The following is a 26,330-nucleotide window of genomic DNA, read 5'->3' as shown; positions in this document are numbered from 1 at the left end:
AACTTGGCTTAGGATTTCTGAGAGCATTTGGCCATCGGTAACCAAAATCCCCAAAAGTACATGGTCAGGAGCCAGGGCTCCAGGGCCAGCCAGGCAGGTCAGATCCCAGTTGTACTGCTTGCTGGCACCAGGACATGCAGCAAGTTGCTGTCGAGAACTGCTCTGTGTCTCAGTGACTAGCGTACAATGACTGTAACAGTTGCACCACCTCCCTGACTGCTGTGAGGCTCAGCCAGTGAATATTTATGAGCACCGTGGACCAGTGCCTGGCACAGAACATGGCTTTCATCATTATGTTGGCCCAGCAACCTCACTTCCAAGTATTCATCCTAGGGAAATCTTAATTAAGTGCACAAAGATGTATTTATGCATTTGTTTATCACTTCATGATTTAGAGAAAGGCCAAAAGTGGAAATGGCTGGTTAAATAAATTTTTGCAATCTTTACCTTGTAATACTATGGGTCCATTAAGTATAATTATGTTGATACATATGTACTGATGTGAGCACATTTAGATTCTGTTTCTGAGAAGGGAAATCAAGCTAGAGAAGAATAAATACAGTGGAACCCAAGGAAGCAGACATATGTGTGTTTTTAATCAGAGCATGTATAGCTAGATGTTAACGGTGGTTGACTCTGGATTTGGGGGTTATTCAAATTTATTTTTCTTTTTTGTTTATCTGTGACTTCCAGTTTTTCTACATCAATCTCATTGTATAATTTTTAAATAATTTAATATGTTACATACTGTGATGGTTAATCTCAGTCAATCTGACTGAGCTAAGGGATGCTCAAATAGCTGGGAAGTATTCTTTGTGGATATGTCTCTCAGGACGTTTCTGGATGAGATGAGCATTTGAATCAGTAGACTGAGTGAAGAAGATCCATCCTCCCCAATGTGGGTGGGCATCATCCAATCAATTGGGGGCCAGAATACAACAAAAAGGCAGAGGGAGGATGAGTTAGCCCTCTCTTCCTGAGCTGGACATTTATCTTCTCCTGCCCTCAGACATCAGAGCTTCTGATTTGGGGGCCTTTGGACACCAGGAGTTTTCCTTGTTCTCCAAGCTGTAGATGGCAGCTCATGGGACTTCTCCGCCTCCATAACCATATCAGCAAATTCCTACCATAAATCCCCTCTCTAAACCTATATCCATACCTATATCCTATGGCTTCTGTTTCTCTGGAGAACCCTGATTAATACACATATGTTCCAAAGTTCTTATAAATCTTGACAAACATTCTAAAATGTGCTTGAAAGTGGGGAGGGATAAGCAGCGTAGAAATACAAAACTAATAGGTCAGTCTCCAAAGTACATAAAAAAACACAGTTGGAAACATATAACTTCATAGTGAACATTCAGTTACAGAGTCATTCTCATTGGTAATTATCACTAGTGTGTGTGTGTGTGTACGCATGTGTACGCACAGGCAAACACATGTACACACACATCTATTTCACTTGGGTTCCCCCTGAAAGCAGAGCCTGAGGCAAGCATTTGGGAGCAGGTTCATTACTTCAGAAGTGCTCCCAAGAAGCAGAAGTGAGAGTGAAAAAAAATGAAACAGCGGGGACACAGTCCAATTCACTCCCACTGGGACTCTCTGAGAAACTGGGATAAACCTCAGAGCTGTCCCACCAACGCACAGGCAGGTTGGAGCAATTGCTCAACAACTTCCCTCCCGCCTGGGCTGCGGGCTGCCCTGGCATCGTCAGCGATCCTGCACTTCAGGGTTGCACCTGCAAACAGACTGCACGGCCTCCCACAGCATCAGAGACAACCCTGGGGCCAAACAGCAGAACCCCCAGGGTGCATGTGTGATGTGGGGGGCTGGCATGTACTCAGGGCTGCAGGAGACCCGGATGTGGCCGGGGTGGGGGGGACCTGGATGTGGTGCCACAGTCTTCTACACCTCCCTTGCCCAAACCCAGCGAATAGGAAACCAGGACTCTGTTGGGAGAATCCTGGGAGGGGGATGAATGCACCACACTTCCCACTCACTGTCCCTTCTGCCCCTCACACACTCACTGCGATCATCACTGCACAGGTCCTCAGCTGTTCAAAGGTGTGAGATACACAAAGGGAATTTACCTCCCAGCCGGCCAGGGCTGCACCAGCCCCACATCATGCCCTTCCTCAGCTGTGCTCTGGCCTCACTGAACAGCCTGGTACCCCAGCCCTCCAAGCCTTCTCCCTCCCCCGCCCCGCCCCGCCCCCAGACACCCTTTGCCCTCTGCAGTGCCTTCCTCCCTTGCTTCCCCTGGTTCTTCCCACCAGAACTTCTAGGCCTGGCCGGGTGTCAGGGCCACCCAAAGGTCAAAAGAAGCCTGGATGGAGGGTTGGGGAGAGTGAGAGACCCCAGGTGAGGGGAGAGAGAGATGGAGCAAGACGGGGGCCATGAGTTAATGGCTGAGACTGGGTGTTGGGAACGTGCACTTACCACATATTCCTGAAACCTGTGAGCAAAGGAGACCCACCGCAGCAGCAGACTAGTAAATACAGCTGCGACTTCTTACCTGCCCTCTTTTAGTTTCCCTTACGTTTCCCTGGCTCTCCTCCTGCGAAGAGGGGTTTGAGGCTTACTCTCCTGTCTCCCTGTTTGGCTGCCTCTCCACTAAACCCTTTCCTTGATGCATACTCGATGTCTCCGTCACTGCCTTTGCTGCACGACGAACAGGCAGATGGACTTGGGTTCCCCTATGTGTGAGGCTCGGAGGCACAAGGCTGGGTCTCCCTTCAGGCAAGACTCTGAGGAATGAAGTAGGCTGACAGGGTGGGGGCACTAGAGCCTGGCCCTTTCTCGCCACTGGGGACTCCCCGCTCCGCAGCTCCCACTGCGCTGACGGAGATGGCAGCCCTGCCAGACAGTCTGGGGGCCCCCTCTCCTCTTGCAGTGGTGAGACCTGCATTGCTCACTGAGGGCTCTTCCTACTCCTCCTGCTTCCTCCGCCTTCAGCCCAACAAACCTCTGGCACCCTTCACTCCATCTTGGCAACTGCATCCCAAAGGACCTCACCTGTCACAAAAGGGGTGCGCTCGCTTCACCCCACTGTGCCCCTGCTGAAGCTCCAAAAATAATGAATACACGTGAGTTATGACATTGTGCTATATTTAAACGTTCACATATAATAAGTTAAGCTTTTCACATTAAAAAAATACAGTGGTAGCATATATAACCTAATTTTGGAGATAATATCAAAAATTAAATTTGTGGTCCTTTGAGCTCGAGGCCCCTGCCAGGTGGCTCTCCTTCCCTCCTGCCCCTGAGGGAGGCTCTGAGACTCTCCAAAATCGCCCCTGACTGCTCTGGGTGGCCCAGGCTATGCTCCCATAACACCCTAATCGCTGTCACTGATTACTCCCCTGTACTTCCGCCCCAGTCACCTCTAACAGCACCCCGATTCGGCAGGGAGAGGCTGGCACAGAGCAAGCACTCAGCAAATGACTTTGGATCAACCACTGAATGACTGACTGAGGCGTGTGTCCCCAAAAAGACACCATGTAAGGGAAGACATCTACACACTGTTCCCACAGATGTACCAAATGCCAGAGAATAAAGATTGGGGGCTCCTTCAGGCTGGACTGAACATGGAGGTGGGGAAAGGGGACTGCTCATACAACCCTTTCTCAAGCCAGGGGACCCAGGGGCACCCAGCCAGGCACCGCTGGTGGTCTGGTGCAGGACCCCTCACAGGCGGGAGGGGAGAAATTACATCCATCTTCTGCTCTGCTTCTTTCCAAAGGAGAAGATCTCTTGGTTACTGGCGAAGACAAGAGGCCCAGCAGCCTCTTCTGTTAGGGGACCCCTGAGCTGGCCTCAGCCAGGCTCTGGAACAGGGTCACCAACCAGGAACCGTGGGTCGGCTAGGGCTCCAAGGGCTGGTGCCAAACTTCTCCAATGGCTTTGAACGAGACAAGGGCTTCGGTTTTTCTCTCTGGCCCAGGTCCTGGGGGAGATCTTCCAAGGAAGAGATCTCCAAGTCACTCTCATCATCAGAAAGCTGCAGGGAGGGCAGGGGGAGAAGAAGATGCATTCTGACAAGGGAGGTCATATGAAAATGCTGGACAGACATGGCGGCAAATTGCAGGTTTGGAAGAAGCAGAAGGGACACACTCCTTCTCCTGCTTTTTCATGTTTCCCCATCTGTGAAGACCTGACCCAGAGATCCGGGGTCAGAGTGATTTCAAACGCTCCTGAAATTCCACTGGCCAAACCAAGGCAAGCTCTTTGGAAAGGCTGGTGGCAAGGTTGCTCTTGTAATTTAAACTTTGTCCAGGTTTTTTAATTCCCCACATTGATGGAGCTGAAAGCCCAGAGTGTTGACTTTTCTGAATTCAAGAATTCCTGAGCTGAATGCAGCCCAGGCTAAAGTGGCCCCCACCGTGGGCGCCTCCTCTCAGATAGCTTCTCTGGGGCCCAGTAAACACCCTGACTCGAGGAGTAGCAGAGTAGCCCCAGGGCTCCAGGAACCCTCGGCCTGGAAAGCAGCTGGGCTGCAGCCAACAGGAGAGCCAGAGTGGGCCAAGGGCCCAGGCAACCCCTGGACCACAGTCACTACTCCAGAGCCCTCAGTGCCCTCCTGGGACTGAGGGCCACCTGGGCTTTGATAGGAACATGCTATGCATTTTCTGCGAGAATGTAAGGCCAAGCCACCAGAGCCACCCCAGCCCCAGGGCAGCAGGCTCCGAGCAGGGCCTCAGTCCGCTCTGAGCTACCGGCGCTCTTTCCCAATATAGGAGAAGGGACAAACACTTTTCTAATCCTTTGGACTCACTAGTCCCAAACATGCACAGGCTGCTCCTCTCCTCAAGGCCAGAAAGTGATTGCCCGCGACCCCTGGTCATCCCAGGAGGCACCTCTTCCGCTGAGAAGGGTGAGACAGGAACGCGAAGTACCGAGAGCTCTGAATGTTCCTGCCTAAGCAAGTGATGGGCATGTGGTAGTTGTTCCCTGACCAGACGCCATAAGGAGGGCGTCCTAAGGGAATGGCTGGGAAGGCTAAGCATCTGAGCTCTAAGTCTGATGGCAGCTGGAGCCTCAGAGAGGCAAGGCCACCAAGACATTCTTAGTGATGAGGAATGGCCTTGAATATTTAGAACAAAGGTATCTAAATATCCCCATTATGCTGTCGCCTACCCTGATGTGCCACGGAAGGCCACTGCAACACCCCGCCCTCGGGGAGAAGTCTTCTCTGCACACAGCCTGGTGATGGGGTCCTGAGCTGAGGGAAGGAGGGGTGGGGCCCGTGGCTGGATAAAGCAGAGCCAGAAGAGAGTAGCTTCTGCAAGCAGCCAGGCACAGAACCAGGTCCAGGCTCTATCAGAGGCCGGAAATGGGAACGTGAGTGACCAGGAAAAATGACCTACTGAGCAGTGGCTGGTGTAATGAACCAAAAGCCTTTTTAACATGAACAAGGATACAAACAAGAAGTGGCCGTCCCTCCCCCTGTGCAGGGGCAGAAGAGACAGTGAGGTCACCTGCAATGTCCCACTAGGGCCGAGGCTGACACTCACTAGACCCCACCTCAGCACCCCAACACTCGGAGTTGGCTGTACTGGAACTGGCAGGGCAACCTCCAAGAGCCCTCCACCCTACCTGAGGCTTCCTTCCTGGCTCGGCCGCCCTCTGGGGCCCCGTGTTGGGCATCAGGAACAGACTGACCCCTCCAGCAGGCTTCTTCACTGGAGCCTCCAGCTGTTTCTCGAGGTTTTTGACCAGCGACTGCACCAGTGTTCCTGGAAGGCAAACAGAGGGAAAATTCCAGAGAATGAATGCCTCATCCTTACAAGTCATGACTAGGCTCTGGTGTGGATGGAGAGGGTGTGGAGAAGGGTCAGGAGGAAGAAGGAAGGGCAGCCTCAAAGAAGAGGAGCAAGGACAGAGAGAAGGCCCAGGCCAGCGCGTGCCGGTAAAAAGAGGCTTTGACCGTCCTAAAAATAATGCTGCGGACAGAGGCTTAGGAAGCCGTCCTTCCCCCTTAACGGGAGGCAGAGGCAGAACGTTTGCTCAGCTAGTGTATGGAAAGCAAGACCAACATGCAAACACCGCCTCCTCCAACATCTTCACTGAGAAGAAATATCATAAATATAAATTATCACAGAGGGACCGAGGGCCACACAGGCTTTCTGCAAACTCCATGCAGGAAGGGGGCTAAGCAGGGACATAGACTCATGGTGACATGCTACAACACAGTGGATGTCCAGACCTCAGGAACGGCCTGGAAGCAGGCAGCTAACCACCGCCTTGTAGGATTCAAACGTCCGAGGGCCTGAGCAGATGGCTGGGGCTACAACAGCCCTTGGTTCACTGATTCATTCAAGGATTGTTTGTTAAGGGGCACCTGGGTGCCTCAGTCATTTAAGCATCCGACTCTTGATTTCGGCTGAGGTCATGATCTCAGGGTCGTGAGATCAAGCCCTGAGTCGGCTCCATGCTCAGCGTGGAGTCTGCTTGAGATTCTCTCTCTCCCTCTCCCTCTGCCCCTCCCCCATCCACTCGCATGGGTACGCTGTCTCAAATAAATAAGTATATAAATAAAATCTTAAAAAAAAAAAAAGAATTGTTTGTTACGGGCCACTATGTGCCAGGCACCATGTTCCTCACCCCTCATTAACTGTCTTGTCCCGATTCTTCATTTTACAGCAAAGGAACCGATACCCTCACTCAAGCACAAGCAGGCAGCAAGTGACAGAGCCCCAACTGTATCAGAGGACCCCTGACTCCTGCTGCCAACACCTTTTCACCCTATCGCCCCACCTGGTGGCTATCAGTTCCTGGTTCTGGTGGATTCTGATGGACTGGTAGGCTTGGAACGAGCGAGTGAGCTCCTCCAACCTCCAACAGTTAAGCAATTCAATGTGACAAAACAAGGGGCAAAATGAACCTCACTCAGGTTCTTTCTTCTGATATCTCTGTGATCCCAGGAAAATATCTGATAGGAGGGAGGGTCATTCTCTCCAAGTCAGAGTTGCCAAATCAGAAAACCCAAAGAAAATCACAGGGTATTTCCAGAACTAGAGAAACCTGGGCTGGAGAAGGGCTGTCTCCAATCACTCACCTGAGGAAGCCAGCCCACCTGAGGCCTTGTCAGGGGGCTGGGCACTCCCCTCCGAGGTCTCAGTGTCAGACCAGTCCCAGTCATCCTCTGGCTGGGGCCCCATCCTGGAAGGACCACGTGGGGGCTGGAGAGATGTCCGCTGCACCGAATTTCCCTCCTCCGAGTCCTCTTCAGAACTGAATGGGGGTGTACTGGCGTGGAGGGAAAGAAATGAGGCCTATATGGACCAGAAAAACTTTAAAAGCCACACCTCACCACTTGCAAGCGTGTTTGGTTTGCCCTGAGTTAGCCCTGCTCCTTCCTTAGGACTAGGCGACAGTCAGGAGTCACCCTGGAGCATTGCAGCCACACCAACAACTCTGTTAGAAGACGGGTACCGAACTCTCCTGGTGCGGCAACTAAGGCTTAGGGAAGAAATGAGGAAGGAAAGGGTAGGTTTGTCCTGGCTGAGAGCAAAGGGCCCTGGTCTCTTCATGAGGGCTTGGGAGGGACCCATCTGAGGCCCCTCCTGTTCGGTTCTGTCTCCGCCCTTCACCTGTCTGCAGAAGCCTGCGGGAGGCCTGGGTACCGGCAATCTGAGGCTGGGAGCCACTACCTCAGGCCTGGTGCGAGTGCAGAGTCCGGGGCTCACCTTAGACCAGGCCCTGGAGAAGCAGGGGTGCCGGAGGGTCCCTGCGCTCTGGAACGTGGAGTAGGGGTGGGCCCATGAGCCAGGCCAGGGCCATGGCTGCCGCGGCTCTGAACAGTCGCCGTGGGTGGCTCTGCCAGCTTGGACGGCAATGCCACATGCAGGGTCCTGGACTTTGGCTGGGCCTCTTTGATGACCAATGGGTTCTGCTGGCTTTTGACTAGAAATACAGATAGAAATAAGTTCCAGGGCACGATCATCTGGGCCCTCAAGCCTGAAGAAGACGTAGAGAGAGGTTCCGGCACACTAGAAATGGACAAGTCACTCTGTCACTCTATACCGTAATAACCACAGCCAATACAGTCATTGCCCCCACCCCCAGGTGTCCTGCTGCTGGCCAGACTCGTTGGGACATACCACAGTTCTGCCAGAGACCAGGAGAACAGCTGGTGTTCCGGGCTCCTGTCATCATTCCCAGAGTCCCACAGGAGGCGGCAGGTCTGAGGAGGGGCCCAGCTTGTCTGCAGCTTCACCCTCCCAGTGCAGACCTAGGGGCTGATCTCACCAAGAGCACCTACCCTCTCTCCCCACCCACGCGGCTGCTGCAGGAGTGCAGCACCCTTGCAGGAAGGCCCTGCTGCCACCAGAGGTCGCCACAGGACCACATGGGCTGTCCACATCCACCACTGTCCTCCCAAACTCAAACTGGGGGTGGCAGGGGGGCGAAAGGCAGTCCAGCAGACCCAGCCCCTCCCTCTTCCAAATCATCAAGTCCCACTGAGGTGGGGGGTGGGAGGCGGGGAGGATCCAGGATCCGCAATTTTTTTAATGGAAGGGAAGTGCATCGCAGGGGGTCAGAGTAAGTACTTCTCCATGAAACTCCCACATGCGTGGACTGTCACCATGTAGAATGTGTTTCTTACTGTAGTTCAAGATAGAAAACGTCTGAAATACACTGCTCTCAGAGAATGCATTTACACGGATCTTCTAGGAGGGGCAGACTGAAGGGAAGGGAAGGCAGACAAACAGGCTGAGGAAAAGTAGCAACAGCTAGTTGCCGCACACAGACAGGGAGCTAAGCCTTCTATCTACGGCACCCCTGAGCCCCGAGCCCTTAGCACAGTGTCGTGCTCCCTGCTTTACCGAGGCTGCGGGAGATCCAGGGATGCAATCAAGGAATTCCATGGAAGGAAGTGGTAGGTGCAAACCCAGGTCATCGGCCACCCCAAATCTAGGGCTCTTGCCAGTCACGGCCTTGCTTCATCCCACAGCTTTGCCCCCCCAAAAAAAGAGGCACAATCGAGGCAGAGATCAGAGGTGAGCATTCACACAGCACTCATGGGACCTAAACGAGCATGTGGGCATAGAGCTGGAAAGAAAGATCTACAAAATGCTGCAAAAACAGTGCTCATTTCACACCTCTGAGACATGCCCTGGAGAAGGCAGGGCCCCAGGACCAGGGAAGGCGAGCTAGGCAAGGGGGTAGTTCTCATTCCCAGCTTTCTGACCCCAGGGGCAAGGGCTGGATGGGAGGGGGCACCTGGAGGAGCAAGATACCTTTCCTCTTTTGGAAGCCTGTCCTCAGAAGATGCTTTCGTTCCTCTTCCCTGCCTCCTGTCCCCTCTCTCCTCTGAGCCCATGCCCCCCGACCCCCACCCCGCCCCTGTGCTTGGCCCCTTCACACCTCCTAGTCCAGGCTGGCTTCCCAGCTGAGGTGGCAAGCCTTGGCACAGATCAGCCTCAATAGATTTTCACATTATTGGTCCCTGTACCAACTAAATTCATCTCTCATAACCCCAGAGAATGTGGTCCAAACTCTGGAAAATTCCTTAGCGTGAAGAGTTCAAGTTGGGTCTGCCCAGACACAAGGAGATAAGAGAGCCGGTGTTCCTCTGGCCACATATGAGGGAAAGGAGCTGCAGGGCCATCCTGCACGAACAGCCTCAGACCCCCTGAAGCTCCTCCCCCCGCAATTTCAGCAGCCCAGTGGATCTAAGAATCTTCTAGAAATGGGGGGCTCTCAAACCTAGGAATGCAAGTTCCCTTGCCTTCTCAGTTCCTTGAGGACAGAGACTGGAGGGTCCTCACCCACACACTTGAATCCTCCCCAAGAACCACTGGGCCTGTCCTTGTCACGACCCCCAGGGGCAGAGCAGGGGCTGTGACCTGGCCCAGGGAACCACAGTCCGAGTTCTGAGGATGTGTCAGCAGGCAGAGCTCGCCCAGCCTCTCGTGAACCTCCCACAGCTCCAGAGCAGAGTTTTCATTTGATTCGTATTTGCCTCCACCCACAGCCCCAGTGCTCTCAAGCCTCGGGCCTTCTCCCAGCACTGACATGCCCGGCCTCAGAGCCAGAAACGGAGTGGGCGACTCTCTGTTGGAACAAAGGTCAAAGCAAGTAAAGCAGGGCAGAGCTAAGCTGCTGAGCGGGGCAGCAAGCTCGGGGCTGATCACAGACCCTAACTCTGGCTCTCCTCCAACGTCCCTGGGTGACTCTGGGGTCCACCCCTGGACTCTGTTAACCCCAACAGAGGACTTTTGGACTCAGTCATCTGTGAGGATGCTACCCTCTCACCCTTGAAAGTAATGCCCTGCTGCAGGCAGGGAGTACGCCCTCCTTGTGCGCAAGCCAGCCTGGATCCTCCCGGTCACAGCTCCCAAGCAAGCCTCTCGTCAGCTCACCTGGAGCCTCGGTGTCTGGCTGGGACGCCAGGGCCCTGTTTCTCTGTCTCTCCTTCACTCTGCTGGTGGCTTCCTTGACAAGCTTTTCCCTCAGACTCAGAAATTCAGAAAACCTCCGTGCCTTCTGCTCCCGCTGGGTTCTCAGGAGGGACTCAAGGTGTCTGAGAGTTTGAAAGGGGATTCCCTTTGCATCCTAAAAAAGACAGAAGTTCCTCTTTGGAGACAGAAGCCCCCCTTCTCCTTCCCCTAAGCCTCTCGTACCTGCTGCTGGCCTCGGAGTCACAGTGATCAGCCCCGGGTTCTCTCTGGGAGAGGATGGGGTGAGCATCGGGGCGGGGTGGGCAGTGCTGCACACACTGCAGAAATTGTGGTGGCTTAGGGTCTGGGAGCCTTGTCAAAACACGCATGGCAGGCGCCCGGGTGGCTCAGTTGGTTAAGCGTCTGCCTTCAGCTCGGGTCATGATCCCAGGGCCCTAGGATCAAGTCCCGCATCGGGCTCCCTGCTCAGTGGGGAGCCTGCTTCTCCCTCTGCTGCTCCCCCTGCTTGTGTTCTCTCGCTCACTCTCTCTCAAATAAATAAATAAAATATTTTTAAAACAATAAAATTAAAATAACTTTTTTTTTAAAGTTATTAAAAAAAAACCATGCATGGCAAGATGATGCAAAGGGGCTGTGCACAACTCCATCGACATGCCAGCTTACAGGGCTCAGAGCAGACTGCCTTTCCACCCCCCGACTGCATCTAAGGATGGAGACCACAGCTTGCTCCTTTTTGTACCTCGTGCGCTATCATCATGCTACACACGTTGCCCTCCATGGCTAACAACATTTGAAAAATCAACTGCAAAAAACAAAAGCCAGGTAACCTTCCAAGACCTACTAGAAGTTGCTTGGGCTTTTGGCATCTACCCAGAGCCCATGAGGATTCATTCAAGGTTAGAAAGAAATGTTTAATCTAGTCTGATCAGAAGGCCAAAGTTAGATGGAATGGTAGTTGAAAACTGTCAAAGATTAGCATTTCTATTTAGTAATATATTTCATGGGTGCCTTTAATGATAAAACGCACACTCTGGTTGAACACAGGCGTGGGGGAACAATGGCATTCAAATGCTAATTTGTACCAGATGTAGCTTTCAGTGCCCGCCTCACCCACGGCCACTTGCTGAGTGGCATGGCCGGCCATGTGTGCCACTGATGACGGACATTCACCAGGGGACCCTTCCAGAGGGCAGACTGAGCCAGTTAAATTCTCTGTCAGAACTGACAGCACCTGGGTGGCTGTTAGTTACGCATCTGCCTTCAGCACAGGTCATGATCTCAGGGTCCTAGGATCGAGCCCCACATCGAGCTCCCTGCTCAATGGGGAGTCTGTTTTTCCCCTCTGCCTCTGCCGTTCCCCCTGCTTGTGTTCTCTTGCTCTAATAAATAAATTAAAATTAAAGGAAAAAAAAAGAAAGAAATGGACACAGAAGAAAGCAGCTACTGAGTGGAGAGCAGAGAGAGGTCAGGATGCAGGGTGACACCCCAAGAAACCGCTGGAAACGGAGAAGAGAGACCACACTGCTGGCGTGAGGTGAGGAGAAGCTGTGTGGGCTTATATTCCCGGATATGAAAGGCACCCCAACTGGAACAAGTAGATGAACAAGCCACACCAGCAAGAGCAATCAAGCGTTTGTCAGGTGAAGAAGGCCAGTGTCTAAATGGTAGGCAGCAGCTCTTAAAACAGTAGCCCCGGCGCTTACTCTCTTTATGCCCATGCTTTCCAGTTTCTCTTCCAGGGTGTCCTCCAGGATTGGCCTGAACTGCTTCAGCAGGGTGGGGTTTCGCCTCAGAGCGGCCAGCACCATCTGCTGTCCATCTCGGGAGTCCTCCAGATCTGCAGCACACGACAATCCACCAAGGTCAGCCTGGGTGCCCAAAACCTCCATTCCCAGGCCTCAATATTCATGTTTAAAACTTCCCAGATCTTCTAACAAATACCCAAGCCTGAGAACCAATTGTTCTAGAGCAATGGTTCTCGAAGTGTGAGCTCAGCATCAGCACCACCTGGTAACTTATTAGAAATGCAGATTTTCAGGGGCGCCTGGGTGGCTCCGTTGGTTAAGCGTTAAGCGTCTGCCTTCAGTTCAGGTCATGATCCCAGGGTCCTGGGATTTAAACCTACGTCAGGCCCCCTGGAGTCTGCTTCTCCCGCTGCCTGCCACTCCCCCTGCTTGTGCTCTTGCTCTCTCTCTCTCTGATAAATAAATAAAATTTAAAAAACAAAAAAAGAAATGCGGATTTTCAGATCCCACTCCAACCCTACTAAGTCAAACGTTATGGATGTGGAGCCCAATGATCTGTGTTTTAACAAGCCACCCCCCACCAGGTTGACTCTCCTCCCTCAAGTCTACACTGGGGCATTAGCCCCAACCTTGGCCACACATTGGAATCACCAGGAGTTTTAAATACCACTGATGCCTGGTGTTCTGATTTAGGCCATAGGGGGCCGGTGTGGTTCTCGGGGAGTCACAAGCGACCTGGCTGATTCTTAATGTGCGGCCAGCTGCAACAGCCACTGGTCTGACAGTGGGTCTCCAACCTGAGCAAGAATCGGGATGCCCTGGAGAGTGCGTGAAAACATAGGCTGCTGGACCCCGCCCCAGAATTTCCGATTCTGTTTATGTGGGATAGGGCTGAGAGTGTGAAAACTTTCCTTTCTAACGAGTTCCCAAGTGATACTGCTCCTGCTGATCGGGGACTAGAAGAGGCAGACAGACACACGAAGAGGCCGAGCGCGGTGTGACCAGTGTGGGAGACCTCCACTGCGTGTGATAAGATGGACCGGGTAGGGGTCAGCCAAAGCACCCTCCTCAGCCTCCTCCTCTCTAGCTCTCGGCAGCCCCTGTTGGAGGAATTGGTTCATCCCCTCTGTGGACCTCAACAGGTCCAGTCACAGCTTGTGCTACTCAGCAGATACCGTCCCCCCAAAAAGTTAGGTGCAACTCTAATTCTTACTACTAAATTCCAAGGTTACATGCACAGGGTGGGGGTGAGGGATAGTAGAGAAATAGTTAAATGAATTTTGGTTCATCCATTCAGTAGAATACTGTAAAACCCTGAAAAAAATAATGAAGCAATTCTATATAAAGGGAAATGAAATGATTACCCAAATAAGTTAAGAAAATAAACAACCAAATACAGAGCAGTATGTATAGTATGATCCCATTTGGGTAAAAGGGAAAAAATGCGTACACATATGTGCTTATATCTGCACCAAATATCTCTGGAAAGATATATGAGACACCGTAGCAATGCAATCCCTGGGTGGAAACTGGATAGCCCAGCAGGAGGGAGACCTACTTCTCACTGTACCTACACCCTTTTGCTTGCTTGCTTTTTTTCTTTTTTTCCAAGAGCATAGATTACTGTCTCAGAAGTAAAGAAAAATTATTACATTAAAAAACACACTAAAATACCCCATGGTGAACTCTTTGATGACACAAATAAAACCCTTTCCCGGGTGCATCTGTTGGGTCAGTCGCTTTGGAATTGTCATATCATAGCCTGGCTCAAGAGGGCAGGCCCTTGTCAGCGGGTCAGCTATGAGCACTCCCCGATCTTTCCTGGGAGCTCCTTCCCCCAGCTCCCCCAGGAGCTCCCCTCAGTCAGGGAACACTCTTATTTTTTTTTTTCCACTTCTCCTTTGCATCCCCTTGAAATGTCTGATTGCGATCTCTCTGCGTATCAGACTCACCACTGAACGGACTGAATGAAAACAGCAGGTGCCCCGTGCTGTGAAGAGGGGGCCGAGGCAGACCCCTGCGCGGCAGTCCGGGCCTGCGTGCTCTATGCACACTCACCATGCGGGATAAAACCGCGCGGGCCGCTTCCAGCCGGCACAGGGAGTCCTCATCCAGGGCTCTGCACAGTACCGGGGAGAGGCAGTGGGACAGGCACAGGGGACAGGTTATGCCTCAGAAGCTGCTCCAAATTCCGCCTCCACCCACCTGCTGGCTCTGTGACTCTGGGCAAGTCGCTGACCCTCTCTGGGTTCCCCCAACAGTGAAACGCCGAATCGCACGTTAGTGCCTGCATGTAGCCTGCCTGGCACACGCAAGTGCTTGAGAAATACTCATTTCATGTCCCTACTTCCCTTCCCCCCAGTTCCTGGTAGCCAGACACAGTGAGGGAGAAACAAGATAAACAACGAGGAGGACAAATGTGCATTAGACACCAGAGAAAGAGTCAGGCCTCACCTTCCTCGGAAGAGTCCTCTTCTGTGTCCACAGTCTTCGGACCCTTGCAGGTCCCTGAGGAGAGCCCAACAGTTAGTGGCCTCAATGCCCCGGACCCCATCCTCAACTTAGAGGAAAGCACGGAACACCATGCAAGTGCCAGCCAGAACAAGCAAGCCCTCCAGCCGTTTCTTCACCAGGAGAGGCAGGATGCAGCCGTGGTCACAATCACAGATAGTAGGAGCCAGACAGACCAGGGTTCACCGTCCAGCTCTGCCCATCACTGCCCAAGCACCACATGGGGGTCCCAGAACCTCGCCAAGCCCCGGTCTCCTCGTCTAGAAAATGAGGATGATAACGGCCAGCCCACATTAAATAGCGGGGACGATGTAAAGAGACAATGGATCTCAAGTGCTTGGCGGAGCGCAGGGCACCCTTCCCAGCCCCAGCCCGCAGGACATTTGGGGCTGCAGGGATGGTGCCTCTACCTGGCTGCAAAGCTGGGAAAGGGGCAGGGGATGGGGAGAGACGCGGGGGGTTGCAAGCAAAGAAGAAGTGGGATGGAGTAGGAAGAGCCAGATTTCATAAGGGGCTGTCCCAGGGCTTCCAAGCAGGGGCGGTCCCCTGTGGGTCACTGGCTCCCTTTAGATGCCAGCACGTGCATCCATTAGCCAGTCACACACACAAGCCACACAGCAGCACTCCAGAGTACCCCAGAGGCAGACAGCACACACTCTAAACAGGCTGCATTCGCATAGATTTGGGGTCAACTCGCTACACCCTGGGAGCAAGGTAAAAGTTGATGGCTGGAACCACAGGCATGACGAATTAGAGACAAGCTTTTCATGAACGCTGCTCCATCAATCACTGCCCGCAGGGTCCTCACCCTTCCCCGGGTCTCCACCACCCCACAGAGAAGAGCTGGCCAGGCAAGAACGCAGCGCACGCTGGAGCCCTGTCTGCCCCAGAAGCAGATACCTTCTTGTCCTCCCTCACCCAGCCAGCGAGCCTGACACCCCATGACCCATGAGCTGCTCTCACCGCTGCCCCCCATTCTTTAAAATGACTGGTGGAGAATAGGAGAGAGAAGAGGCCAAGACTGTTACAAAATGCCCGGTGCAGACTTACCCTCCTCCTTCCTGAGAGACATGGTCCGGATCTACAAAGATGTGGAACGAGCAGGTTACAGCCAGCGGGGAATTCTGCTCGGTGCAGTGGGCCTGCCCCGCACCATAAAGAAGGGACAGCCACTGTTTCCATGCCCCCCCCCCGGGAAGTAGGAGCAGCTCAGGGTATATCGCCCCAACCCCCCAGCGCGTCTCCTGCCGTCCATACTTGAGGGGGGTCAGCACCGAGGCTGAGCGGCAGCAGCCAGAACGGGCGTCGTGCTCCATTTTCCCACAGTGGGGAGGCAAGAATGCCCCCCTTCAGAGAAGGACTGTGATTGGAAGGGCAGGATCCCCACACAAGCGGAGTGGGACAGGCCCCCAGCAATACCACCGGCACACTTGGTGGAGAACCAGGGTGAGGCGGGCTCCCTCCCACCATGTGGGCATCTGAGCTGAGGGCCCCCGGGTGGAAGGAGGCATGAGCTGGACAGTCGCTAAACTGCTCAGCCCTCCCTTTTCCAGAAGGTGCCTCTTCATCCTCCTTCCACGCAAACACAGGACAGCCGCTTGTGACAACGTGACCCCGCGCCACAGCCATAGCCGACTGTCTAGGATGGGGCAGAGAACTCCGAACTGGAAACAAGGGAAGTCAAGAGCCAGTGGCAGCCGACTGGTTTGGGTTTTGGTTTTCTTTATTTGTTGGCTTGTTTGTTTTGCCACATGGGACAAATATGATGTGAAAGCTGATCTTCAGAATAAAAGAAAAAATTGAAGCAGATCTAGAGAAAAGAACAGAGACACACAGCAAAGGAAAACTGACCACATTCATGTCTCTGGTTCCACTTAATCCCAGACTCAGCTGCTCTCCTGCCTTGAACTCTGAGACACCCTGTCTACCCTCATGACAAATCCCCTCTTCTGCTTAAGCTTCAGTTGTTTTTTATTATCTGCTGATGAATGACAAATCCAATGCTGATTTTCAACTACTTCCTCCTTTGCCTACCTGTATTCTAGAGACTCTAAAACTAATTATTTGCTTTCTAACCTTCCTTATAGCTATGGTTGCCCATAAAATACAGCTTTGACAGATAAAATATAAACAAAAGTCTTAGGAAGGGGCCTTTTCATCAATTTCTTCTATTAAATATGGTCGTGATGGTTGGGGCTATGGCAGCCATCTTGCAATTATGAGAGCCAAGCATGAGAACAGAAGTCAACCCACCGAAGACGGTAAAAATGAAAAACTGAGTTCGGATTTCCAATGGCATAATTTTGCTGCTAAACCAAGGCCATGAACTGTCACCTCTTTTGATGTAACAATAAAAATAAAGCCCTATTAATGTATTCTAAATCCATGTTTAGCCAAAGGGTTCCTTAGTGAAATATTTGCAAACAAGAGTTCTGGGTAACAGAAGGAAGAAATCCCTAGACTGGACCCGAGGTGGCCAGAGCAGTGAAGAGCTAAGTGGGGGGACGCACAGTAAAAAGAGAAGCAGCCAGGGACGGGGTCAGATACATAACCTGGGTGAAGTGCGGCTGGGAGAGCAGAAAAGCACAAATAGCACGAACAAGAAGACTGAACTAGATAGTGACAGGAGGGGCTCTGCTCAGAGCATCTGTGTGGAGGGTGGTTTCAGAACCATGGCAAGGCCCTGAGGCCACACAGGGGCCCCTCTGACGGCAGACACCTCTCCACTGACCTGCAGCTCAGAAGTGGGAGCTGAGCCTGGACTAGGGAGAGTTACCAGCAGTAGGTGAAGGGGTCGGTTCTAGGAGACAGGTGCTTAGTGAGTAGGTGAGTTCTCATCAGACTAGCTCATCTGACTACCTCATCGGAGGCTGTTAATTTAGGAAAAGAGTACTGGCCAGGAAATTATGTCTGCGAACACAGTGAAAAGAGCACAAGCTTTGCATGGCACTGCTTGGCCAGGGCTGAACCCACCTGGCTCTTACAGGCTGTGCTCTGTGGACTCAAGGCAAGCACTTGACTTCTCCAGCCTGTTCCATCATCTGTCAAACGAAGATGGGGGAAAGCCAAGATCTGCCTTGAAGGGCAGTAGTGAGATTTAATGAAGTAATAAGCCAAGTAGCAACCTAGTGCTGGCCCTTAGATGGTGTCTGGTGTTAGTGTGAATCCACTAACACAGCCCCTAAGGACAACAGGGGCATCTTCAGCCTGGAAAGAGACAGACTGCGTCCTCATCATTCTGTGGCCCTGAAGCCTGAGGACCCTTCTCTCTCCTTACAGAGCCCCATTAATGAGACCACTGCCAGTGAGTCCTGGAGAATCAGAGGAGAGGTCTAGGGGCCCTGGGGCCTGGCTGGGAAGGGTGAGAGACCTACCATCTCCTCCTGGGAGGCGATGAGCCTGGCTTGTTCCTGGAGCTGGGCGCGGAGAGCACTGATCTGGCGCTGGGACTGGGCAGCTGCTTTCCTCTGGTCCTGAGACAGGGAGGCCTGGAGCCTCTCATTCTGCTCCTGCAGCTGGTGGACACAGGAGACTCGGTCAGTCGGATATCAAAGGGACCTCTGAGCTCCCAGTATCTGCAGGGCCTGCACCTGCCAGCAAACACTGGCCACAGTTTCACCTGAAGTGGGGTAGAGGGTTCCAGACCTGGGCAGGTGGCTTTCTAACAAAATGGACTATTTTCCAGTTTGGGGACATTTTCAAGCTGTGCTTGAAGGGAAGTGAGAATTGGATGCAGGCCCCTAAGAACAGGGCAAAAAGGCTCTCTGTCCAGTGTGACCACCCACTGAAGGACAGCCAGATAACTTGAGACCACTCAAAAGTCATCAAATGGTGTTTTTAGGCAAAAACAAAAGGTGAAGAAAATATGGTCCCATGCTGTTGTAAGAGTAGAGAGAAAATGAGACTGTTTCTACTTGCATAAAGAAACTCTAGAAAAATGCACAAGAAAGCAGTAAAAGTGGTCAGGCGTGGGGTGGCTGTTGGGTGCAGGTAGATGGGGCTGGGGTGGACGTGAACCTTAATATACTTCAGTGCATTGTACTGAGTGTGCCTTAACAGGTTTCTTCCGCTTTGGGAATAAATTAAACCCTATTTCCCATTTTAAGACGTTTCAAATAAAATAAAACCATCAGATGGGAATTAGTGGACATGAGGGTGTCTATCACGTGCGGGCCTCTGATCTGAGCACTTTGATCTTCGGAGCTTTCTGCGGGCACCACCCGGGGCTCCTGTCAATCAGCTTCCCCCTCAACTTGCTTCCTCCTCAGGGGCATTTTCATGGAAGCTGTTTTCTCATCCTGAGGCCTGCTGCTCTCTGTTCCCTGGTCTCAGTATCTGAGCCCTTCCATTTGGGCTCCCCTTGAATGATGGCTGAGGTCCACAGCCACCTGGTTCTCTCCTGGGTGGGATTTCAGAGAAGGGCCCAAATATGAAATGACCAGTCAATGCATGTGAGGTTTCCAGCACAGCTCTCCATGGGGGGCTGAAGAGGTCCCTGCATAAGGGACCACAGAGTAAAGCAGGTGTTGGGTTCAGAAGAAAAGGCCCAGAGGCCCCTACTCCTGGCCAGGGAGGCTGCTGTCCGGGCAGCAGACCTCTTCCGTGTATTGATGGGGGTCGACCCCCAGGAACACTATCAGCAACAAAATACCAGCCAACCAGCTTGAGGGGGGTAGTGGTGGAGGGTGGGGGTTCCATAGGATAAGAGGAGGTCTCAAGAAACCGGCTCCCCCAGACCACCCAAGCAGAGTTACCTCTCGCTTCTGAGCTGCATGCTCTCCCTGAAGTTCTCTCATTTTTCTCTTCCACTCTGCTTTCTGAAAAAGATAAATGTTGTCCAACGGGCCTCTGGATATTCGAATATACTATAAAGCTGCAGGAATTAAAAAGTACTGATTCATGATTAGGCAGAGTAGTGAAAAGAAAAAAAAATCCAGACAAAGGTGGGGGGAATAGAATCTTAGTCTGGAGAAAATAGATTATTGACAAATGGAGTTCAAACAGGTGGCTACCTGCCTGGAAAGAAAATATATGAACTTGAAACTTTATTTTATATCTTAAACCAAAATAAGTTTTAGGTGGGTCAAAGATTGAAACTTAAAAAAATGGAAGTGACATCAGCAAGAAGGTGCCGTAGGAGATTCCAGCTCTCAAAGCACCCACAGGTGAGGGTTCCTTTATGGAAGCCCAGGAGTCCTGCTGAGTTTCCAGCACCTCCAAGGAGGGGGAAAAAAACAAAAGCCTGAGTATAGATGCATTCCAGAGAAGTTTCACTTTACCTGCATGGGCTCTCCCCAACGTGGCACAGCTCAGTGCCAAGAGAGACGCCCCTCAGCCCGCAATCCTTCCCACAGAGGAAAGTGAGAGTGAGTGAGCACCCACGGCCCCGGCCTCACCGGCTGCTGCCCAGGAGGCCCACGTCTGTCCCACCCCTCCCAGAACTGCGGGACAGGGCAGAGCAGAATCAGCCTGTGGTGCTGGCACAGGGATCTCAACAACCAGCCACATATCCAACTGGCTGGTTTGTGGGCACCAGGAGGTGTAAGATGAGAAGTATTTATATGCAATCGATATTAAGTTGTTATCAGCTTAAAATAGACAGCTGTACTTTAAGATGGTTTACGTAAGCCTCACACTAACCCCAAAAAACCCTATAGCAGATGTGCAAAAGATAAAGGAATCAAAGCATACTACTACAAAATAAAATCATCAAATCAAAAAGGAAGGCAGCAAGGGAGGAGAAAGGAACAAAGTAACTACAAAACAGTCTGAAAACAATTAAGGAAATGGCAATAGTAAGTCCTCACTCACCATTAATTACTTTAAATTAAAGTGGATTAAGTTCTCCAATCAAAAGACACAGAGTGACCGAATGGATTAGAAAAACAAGATCCAGCTACAGGCTGCCTACAGCAGACACCTTAAGGACACACATAGGCTGAAACTGAAGGGATGGGAAAAGGTATTTCATGCAAACCGTAACCAGAATAGGGGTACTATACTTCCATCAGGCCACAAGGGCTTTGAGTAAAAAACTGTTACAAGAGACAAAGATGGTCACTATATAATGACAAAGTGGTCAGTTCATCAATAAAACAATTGTAAATATATAAGCATCCAAAATCAGAGTACCTAAATATATAAAGCAAATATTAATTCAGCTGAAGGGAGAAATAGCAATACAGTAAGAGTGTGGGGCTGTACACTGAAAATTTACTAAGAAGGTAGATCTTATGTTGTGTTATCACCACACACACAAAGAAAATAATAATAATAATAATAAAAGACGGTGGGAGGAAACTTTGGGAGGTGATGGATATGATCGTGACCTGATGGTGGTGACGGTTTCGAGGGTAAATACCATGCCCAAACTCACTGAGTCATGGACATCAAATACGTACAACATTTTACACGCCAATCATACCTCAATACAGAGGTACATATGAATTAAAGAATAAATAAATAAGGCTATAAAGCCACTAAAAGGAAACACAAAAACATTTTAAACCTCAGAGTGGCCATAAACAAAAGCCTGATAATTTGATCATTCTGACCACATAAACATTATAAATTTCATATGGCCTAAACCACGACAAACAAAATTGAAGGAAGAATGTTGTGTGGAAAACGACCACAAGAACAAGAAAGGGTGGGTTAAGTTCCATATATTCTACAAACTCTCAAATTGGTAAGGAAATCCATAGAAAATGAGGCAAAGGATGAGAACAGAGGTCATAGGGGAAAAAATTAGCTTTCTTAACGTGAAACTTGTAAAACGCCAAGCAGCAGAAACACTTTGCTGCTGTCAGTTAGACTTCAAGCTCTTTCTTCAGTCTTAGCAGAAACAGAAGCTCAGCCTGGCTGAGCGCTCAGGCCCCTCCGGGTCGTGGAGCGATCGGGACGCAGACCCGCAGACCGTATGTAGATTGTCGTAAGGTTCCTGCCGCGCTGGCCCGAGCCGCCTCCTGCCGGCTCAGGAGAGCAGACTGGGCGCCAGCCCTCCGACTCCGCATCCAGGGGCCTCTCGGCGGCAGCATGAAATCAGCCGGGGCGGGAAAATGTATACCACGGAAAATGGCAACTGCTACAAATTAAAGCTTTTCTAGGTCCAGAGAGTGGTTTTTGGATATTTACCATCACCCATGAGACCCACCCCAAATGCCTTCAAAACGGGAGACCGTCACACTTCTAGGAGTCGTTTTCAATGGGGCTGGAATCAAAATGAGGGTGAAGGTACCCAGTAAGGGACATGACTGTATGTATTTGGGAAAGATCCCAGGCAAACCTGAAACTGCACGCACGTACATCACCAGCCTCACCCGAGAACCCCAAGAATCCGATCCCAAGCCTTCCTGCACTGGCAGACAGGCTGCAAATTCAAAACTCGATGTCTTCCAACTTCGGTAAAACCATAGAGCAAAACTGAGAAACTCTGTTGAAAGCAACAGGGCTGGCTGTGGGGAAAGGGCAGGAGCCACCAGCTCACCTGCGTGTCCATCTTCTCCCTCAGGACCCGGAGCTCCTGAGTCTGCCTGAGCCGCTCCTCGGACTCCTCATCCTGCAGCGACCCGAGATTGGACTCCGCCACACTGTGGGACCGCAGCGCCTGCAGCTTCTGAAGAGCCCGGACAGTTTTATTTAGACGAAGATCTAGTCTGGTCTTTTCTACCTTGAGCAATGCCAGAAAGGCACACCTTGTCCCACCACAAACTCCAGCTTGTCCTCACCAGACATCTACGTGCCTGCGCAGACTCACGCAAGTCTGCCTCCCCCTCCACGAGGGCTCCCCTGAGAGCTCGGGGCTTACACACGAGAAGCAGGTGCCCGTGGATGAACAGAGCAGAATTTCAACTGCACTGAAACCTGGCTGTACCCAAAACTCAGAGCTCGCCAGACATTCCTGCCCCCGTTTCCTCCTCAGTCTCAAATAGGCTGAAGAGAACTCAGACTCTTGGAGCCTGTGGGGGCGTCTCATGCACTCTCGACCATTCCCTGAGGACTCCTGTCCCTCCTCCCACCAAAAGATGCTGGCTGTCACCAAGCAGGGCTGGCTTGGCCTGGCTTGCAGTGGTGTCACCAAGACCTAATGATTCCTGAGCCAGCAGTGTGTGATGTGAAGGAAAAGGCACAGAAAAGGGGATCCGAGAGAAGAGGCCTTGCCCCCTGTGGTTATATTTTTAAATATATCACGGCTGCTGTCCCAAAAGTATGGTATATCCATCTCTATTACTGCACAAAACTCATAAGCCCTATTAAAGCTTTAAAGAACTGCAAGTCCCTGAGTTTAACTTATCATTCTTGCTCATCTTTAATTCTCCTCTACCGCTAATGCAATATCAGGTATCAGTATTAACCATTTAGAGTGGAGTGTTTCATAGCGTCTAATGCTTTTTCAAGCGTATGCACAACCCTCGGCTTCTGACACGTCGTTTCTGTCTTCACACCGATGCTTAGACAACCAGAGAGCTGGCTCTCTTGGCATCACAAACCTTCCTGGCAATTTCCATTCAACTAGGGATTCCTTCGGCTGGATTTACCCTACATCGTATCTCAACTTCTCTCTGCAGTCAGGTAACTTAGCCAAAGTGAGCTCAGAGGCCTTGGTATCAAGGGGGAAATTTTGAGGAGAAACATCTTTGAGAAGTATCTCCCTTTCATTGGCCCTCCTAACAGTGGGGGGAATATTTTCTGTGTGATGAGATGTACGGACTTACAGTGTTATTCACGCTCAATTGTAAATGAGATCTTATCTTTTTCTCCCCCAAATTAGAAAAAAACTAACCAAATAATTGTCCAAATACACTGAGAATTGTGTATCCAGTTTGGTTCCTATAATAAAAGTAAAATAATAAAATGTCACTTGAGAGGAAGTGGGGGAGACACACAAACCCAAAAGCCCAGCATAAGCAATCCTAGAGAGGAAAGGCCAAATAAGTGAGGTTCCATCTTAGGAAAATGTGACCCAAGTTTAAAAGAAACCATGGATAGTAAGAATTATGTCCTCATTCCCCAAAACCTAGAATTCCTGAACCAAAGGAACCCTCGGACTTTTGATGAGGTGGTTTCTGAACAACAACTCCAAAGTCAAATCAATACCTATCTATTGAACGTCTAGTAAGCGAGCACCATGTTAGGGGAGGATTGAGAGTCAGCAGGGGTGTGGGCGAACTCAGGAATGATGAGCATGGAGCTGGTAAGACCATGAGCTCCACATGGTGGAGCAAAATCTTGTCTCCCACTTATCGTCCCTGACCACACTGCAGGAACATTTAGAATGGGAGGGCTCGGGTCACTATAGATCACCACACACACACACACACACACACACGGCTCTCATCTCAACCCCACAGCCTTCCCCATCCCTGGCTTCCCAGCTCAGGTTGAGATGATGGATCACCCAAGACTCCATACACATCCTGTAACAATCTCCTCCTGGAAAAGTTGTCCAGGGGTTTCTCTAGCAAAACATAGGATGATCGTGAGAAATGCTACCAGACAGTTCTTTTGCAAAAACAAGAAAAGATTCTCCTCGATGTCAGAAGGACCAATAAGAGCTAAATATATTCTGAAAATATTTCCCCTCAAAACATTTGCCCTGATATGGTTTTAGTCATATAGGTTTATATGGGAAGATAGAGTCCAGGGATAATAACCTTAATAAGGTTTTCCTGAATAAACTTGACAGCGTTCCCAGTAGAAGAGCAGAGGCTTTGAAGCTTAGAAAGTCAAGTTCAAATCCCAGGTCTACCTCTTAGTAGCTGTGTGACCTTGAGCATGTTATGGGGCTTTAATGTCTTCCCCTAGAAAGGAGGAATGATAATAGTTTTCTTTTAAAGAACTTTAAAACAGAAATGAGTAAACGAATAATGTATCTACTTTGAGAATGTTACGGTTGTTTTGTTGTTGTGAGGACTGAAAGTTAACATATTTAAAGAGCCCCGCACAGAGGCTGGAAACCAGTAAATACAGTCAGTAAATCTTATTATTACATGTGATCGCCACAGACCCCAACAGAGTGCCTGGCAGGTAGGCAGCGTTCAGCACATATATGTTGAGAGAAAAGTGAATTCATTTAAATTTTGCCCCATATCTTGTCCAGTGATGAAAGAAAGCCCTTGGCAAAAATAAAGATAACGTCTAGGGGGTTCTTACTATATACTAGACAATGTTAAGTGCCGTCTATCTGCTAATTGAACCCTTCCAGCAACCTATCTTACAGAAAATAAACTGAGGCACAGGAAGGTTAAGTAACTCACCCAAGGTCACACAGCCAATATGTGATAGAGCAGGGACTCGATCCCTGGCACTGGCCTCTGGTATCTGGCCTCACAGTATATCAGTACCCAATGGCAGATGAAAGAAAATTAGTACAAACTAAGAAATAAATTTGGAGAATAAACAGTTTTTCAGCAAAAGAACTTTGAACGCCTTTTGCGTTGGGTACCTCTTCTAGCGCAGAGTTATGGTTGGCGACACTTTTAAATTCATCCCAAAATAATTTTTTTAACTTGTCTATTTCCTCATATAGCTTGGCCCGCTCTTTTTCTTTCCATTCATCAAATTCATTCTTAGCTTCTATTTCCTTCTGACGGGTGATCTCTGCTTCCTGGAAAGAAAAGCAAGAACAATAGAATCATTAATTCCACATCATGGCAAATATTGACTGCTAGGGTCTCTTGTCTGGGCAAGTCACTGTGGAGACCCAAAGAACATTCGTCCTACAGCTCCCATCGTTTGGACATGGAGTGGGACTAGTCTTATGTGAACTACAAAGTCCCTTGAGGCTAGGGACCCTGTCTTTTCTCTCTCTTTGTATTCCCGTCATAGTTGGCACTCGGTAAATGGGTGCTGAGGAAACGAATGAAGAATGACTACACGAAGGAAGGGGTGAGGCAAGTTTACACATTTTCATTCTACAATTATGTACTAACTACGCCCTCGAGACCGGACTTTGGAGTTTATCCAGTCTTTGTTCTCAAAAAAGCAAACCGGCAGGGTAGTGTAAGAAGCTAACATGCTGGTTCAAATGCCCTCATGGGGTGCTGAATAATGCAGGAAAGTACAATGCTCAGCTCTCCTGTTGGCCATACAGATTTGGAAAAATAATTGAATTTCCCTTCCCTGACAATGTAAGATCACTTTCCACACCCAGGAAATGCCACCCTGGCGTTGACTCCCAGCTGCAGGGAACCAGCCAGACTTCTGGTCCTGTGGGAGACGGGGGCCTCAGGGGTCTCCTGGGCAGTCCACAAGCAGGTCTCCCCGGCGCTTCCTCTCCAGGCCCACCTGCAGCTGCCGCTGCCTCTCCGCCTCCCTCTGGGCTTCCAGCTCCCCTTGGGTCCATTTTAGCTTGGCCCGCAGCTCTTCCAACATCTCCTCCACTGGCTGTTCCTGCTGCTTCCGCATCCCTGTGGGGTCCAGGCAAAGACAGGGTGGCCAGTTTAAGTGAAAACATGAATGAAGCGTGGTTCCTCGCCTATGCAATCAGCCACACCTCAGGCTGTGACCAGCTATGCCGCTTCCCCTGGACGATGACCGCGGGCAAGGGACATAACCTCCTCGACCCTCAGTTTCCCCGAGTTGGAAAATGGAGAAAACAACAGCACCCAACTCAGACGGTTGTCATGAGGATGAAACGTGAGAGTGCAAAGTGCTTAGCACAGTG

The 26,330-nt window shown here is 50.7% G+C and overlaps 1 protein-coding gene across 9 annotated transcripts in view; it reads right to left on the bottom strand.

The window, feature by feature from the left end:
• Nucleotides 1-2,953: 2,953 nt before the first annotated feature.
• DZIP1L (DAZ interacting zinc finger protein 1 like) overlaps nt 2,954-26,330 on the bottom strand; it is a 37,652-nt gene continuing 14,275 nt past the window's right edge. For all 9 annotated transcript variants that reach the window (XM_034661949.1, XM_034661947.1, XM_034661951.1 and 6 more), the window contains 13 exons: nt 25,952-26,073; nt 25,110-25,271; nt 22,152-22,280; nt 19,420-19,482; nt 18,040-18,180; nt 15,716-15,746; nt 14,609-14,662; nt 12,113-12,246; nt 10,371-10,563; nt 7,692-7,908; nt 7,061-7,251; nt 5,599-5,738; nt 2,954-4,003 (listed from right to left, as the gene is read on the bottom strand). In XM_034661949.1, coding sequence (XP_034517840.1) covers nt 3,842-4,003; nt 5,599-5,738; nt 7,061-7,251; nt 7,692-7,908; nt 10,371-10,563; nt 12,113-12,246; nt 14,609-14,662; nt 15,716-15,746; nt 18,040-18,180; nt 19,420-19,482; nt 22,152-22,280; nt 25,110-25,271; nt 25,952-26,073 — 1,739 coding nt within the window. In that variant the 3' untranslated portion in view covers nt 2,954-3,841. The remainder of the gene's footprint in view (nt 4,004-5,598; nt 5,739-7,060; nt 7,252-7,691; nt 7,909-10,370; nt 10,564-12,112; nt 12,247-14,608; nt 14,663-15,715; nt 15,747-18,039; nt 18,181-19,419; nt 19,483-22,151; nt 22,281-25,109; nt 25,272-25,951; nt 26,074-26,330) is intronic.

Source organism: Ailuropoda melanoleuca, chromosome 6 (genome assembly GCF_002007445.2).
Source record: "Ailuropoda melanoleuca isolate Jingjing chromosome 6, ASM200744v2, whole genome shotgun sequence".
Lineage (NCBI taxonomy): Eukaryota > Metazoa > Chordata > Mammalia > Carnivora > Ursidae > Ailuropoda > Ailuropoda melanoleuca.
Note: the sequence above shows the minus strand (reverse complement) of the source record. Positions and strands in the feature narration are given on the sequence as shown.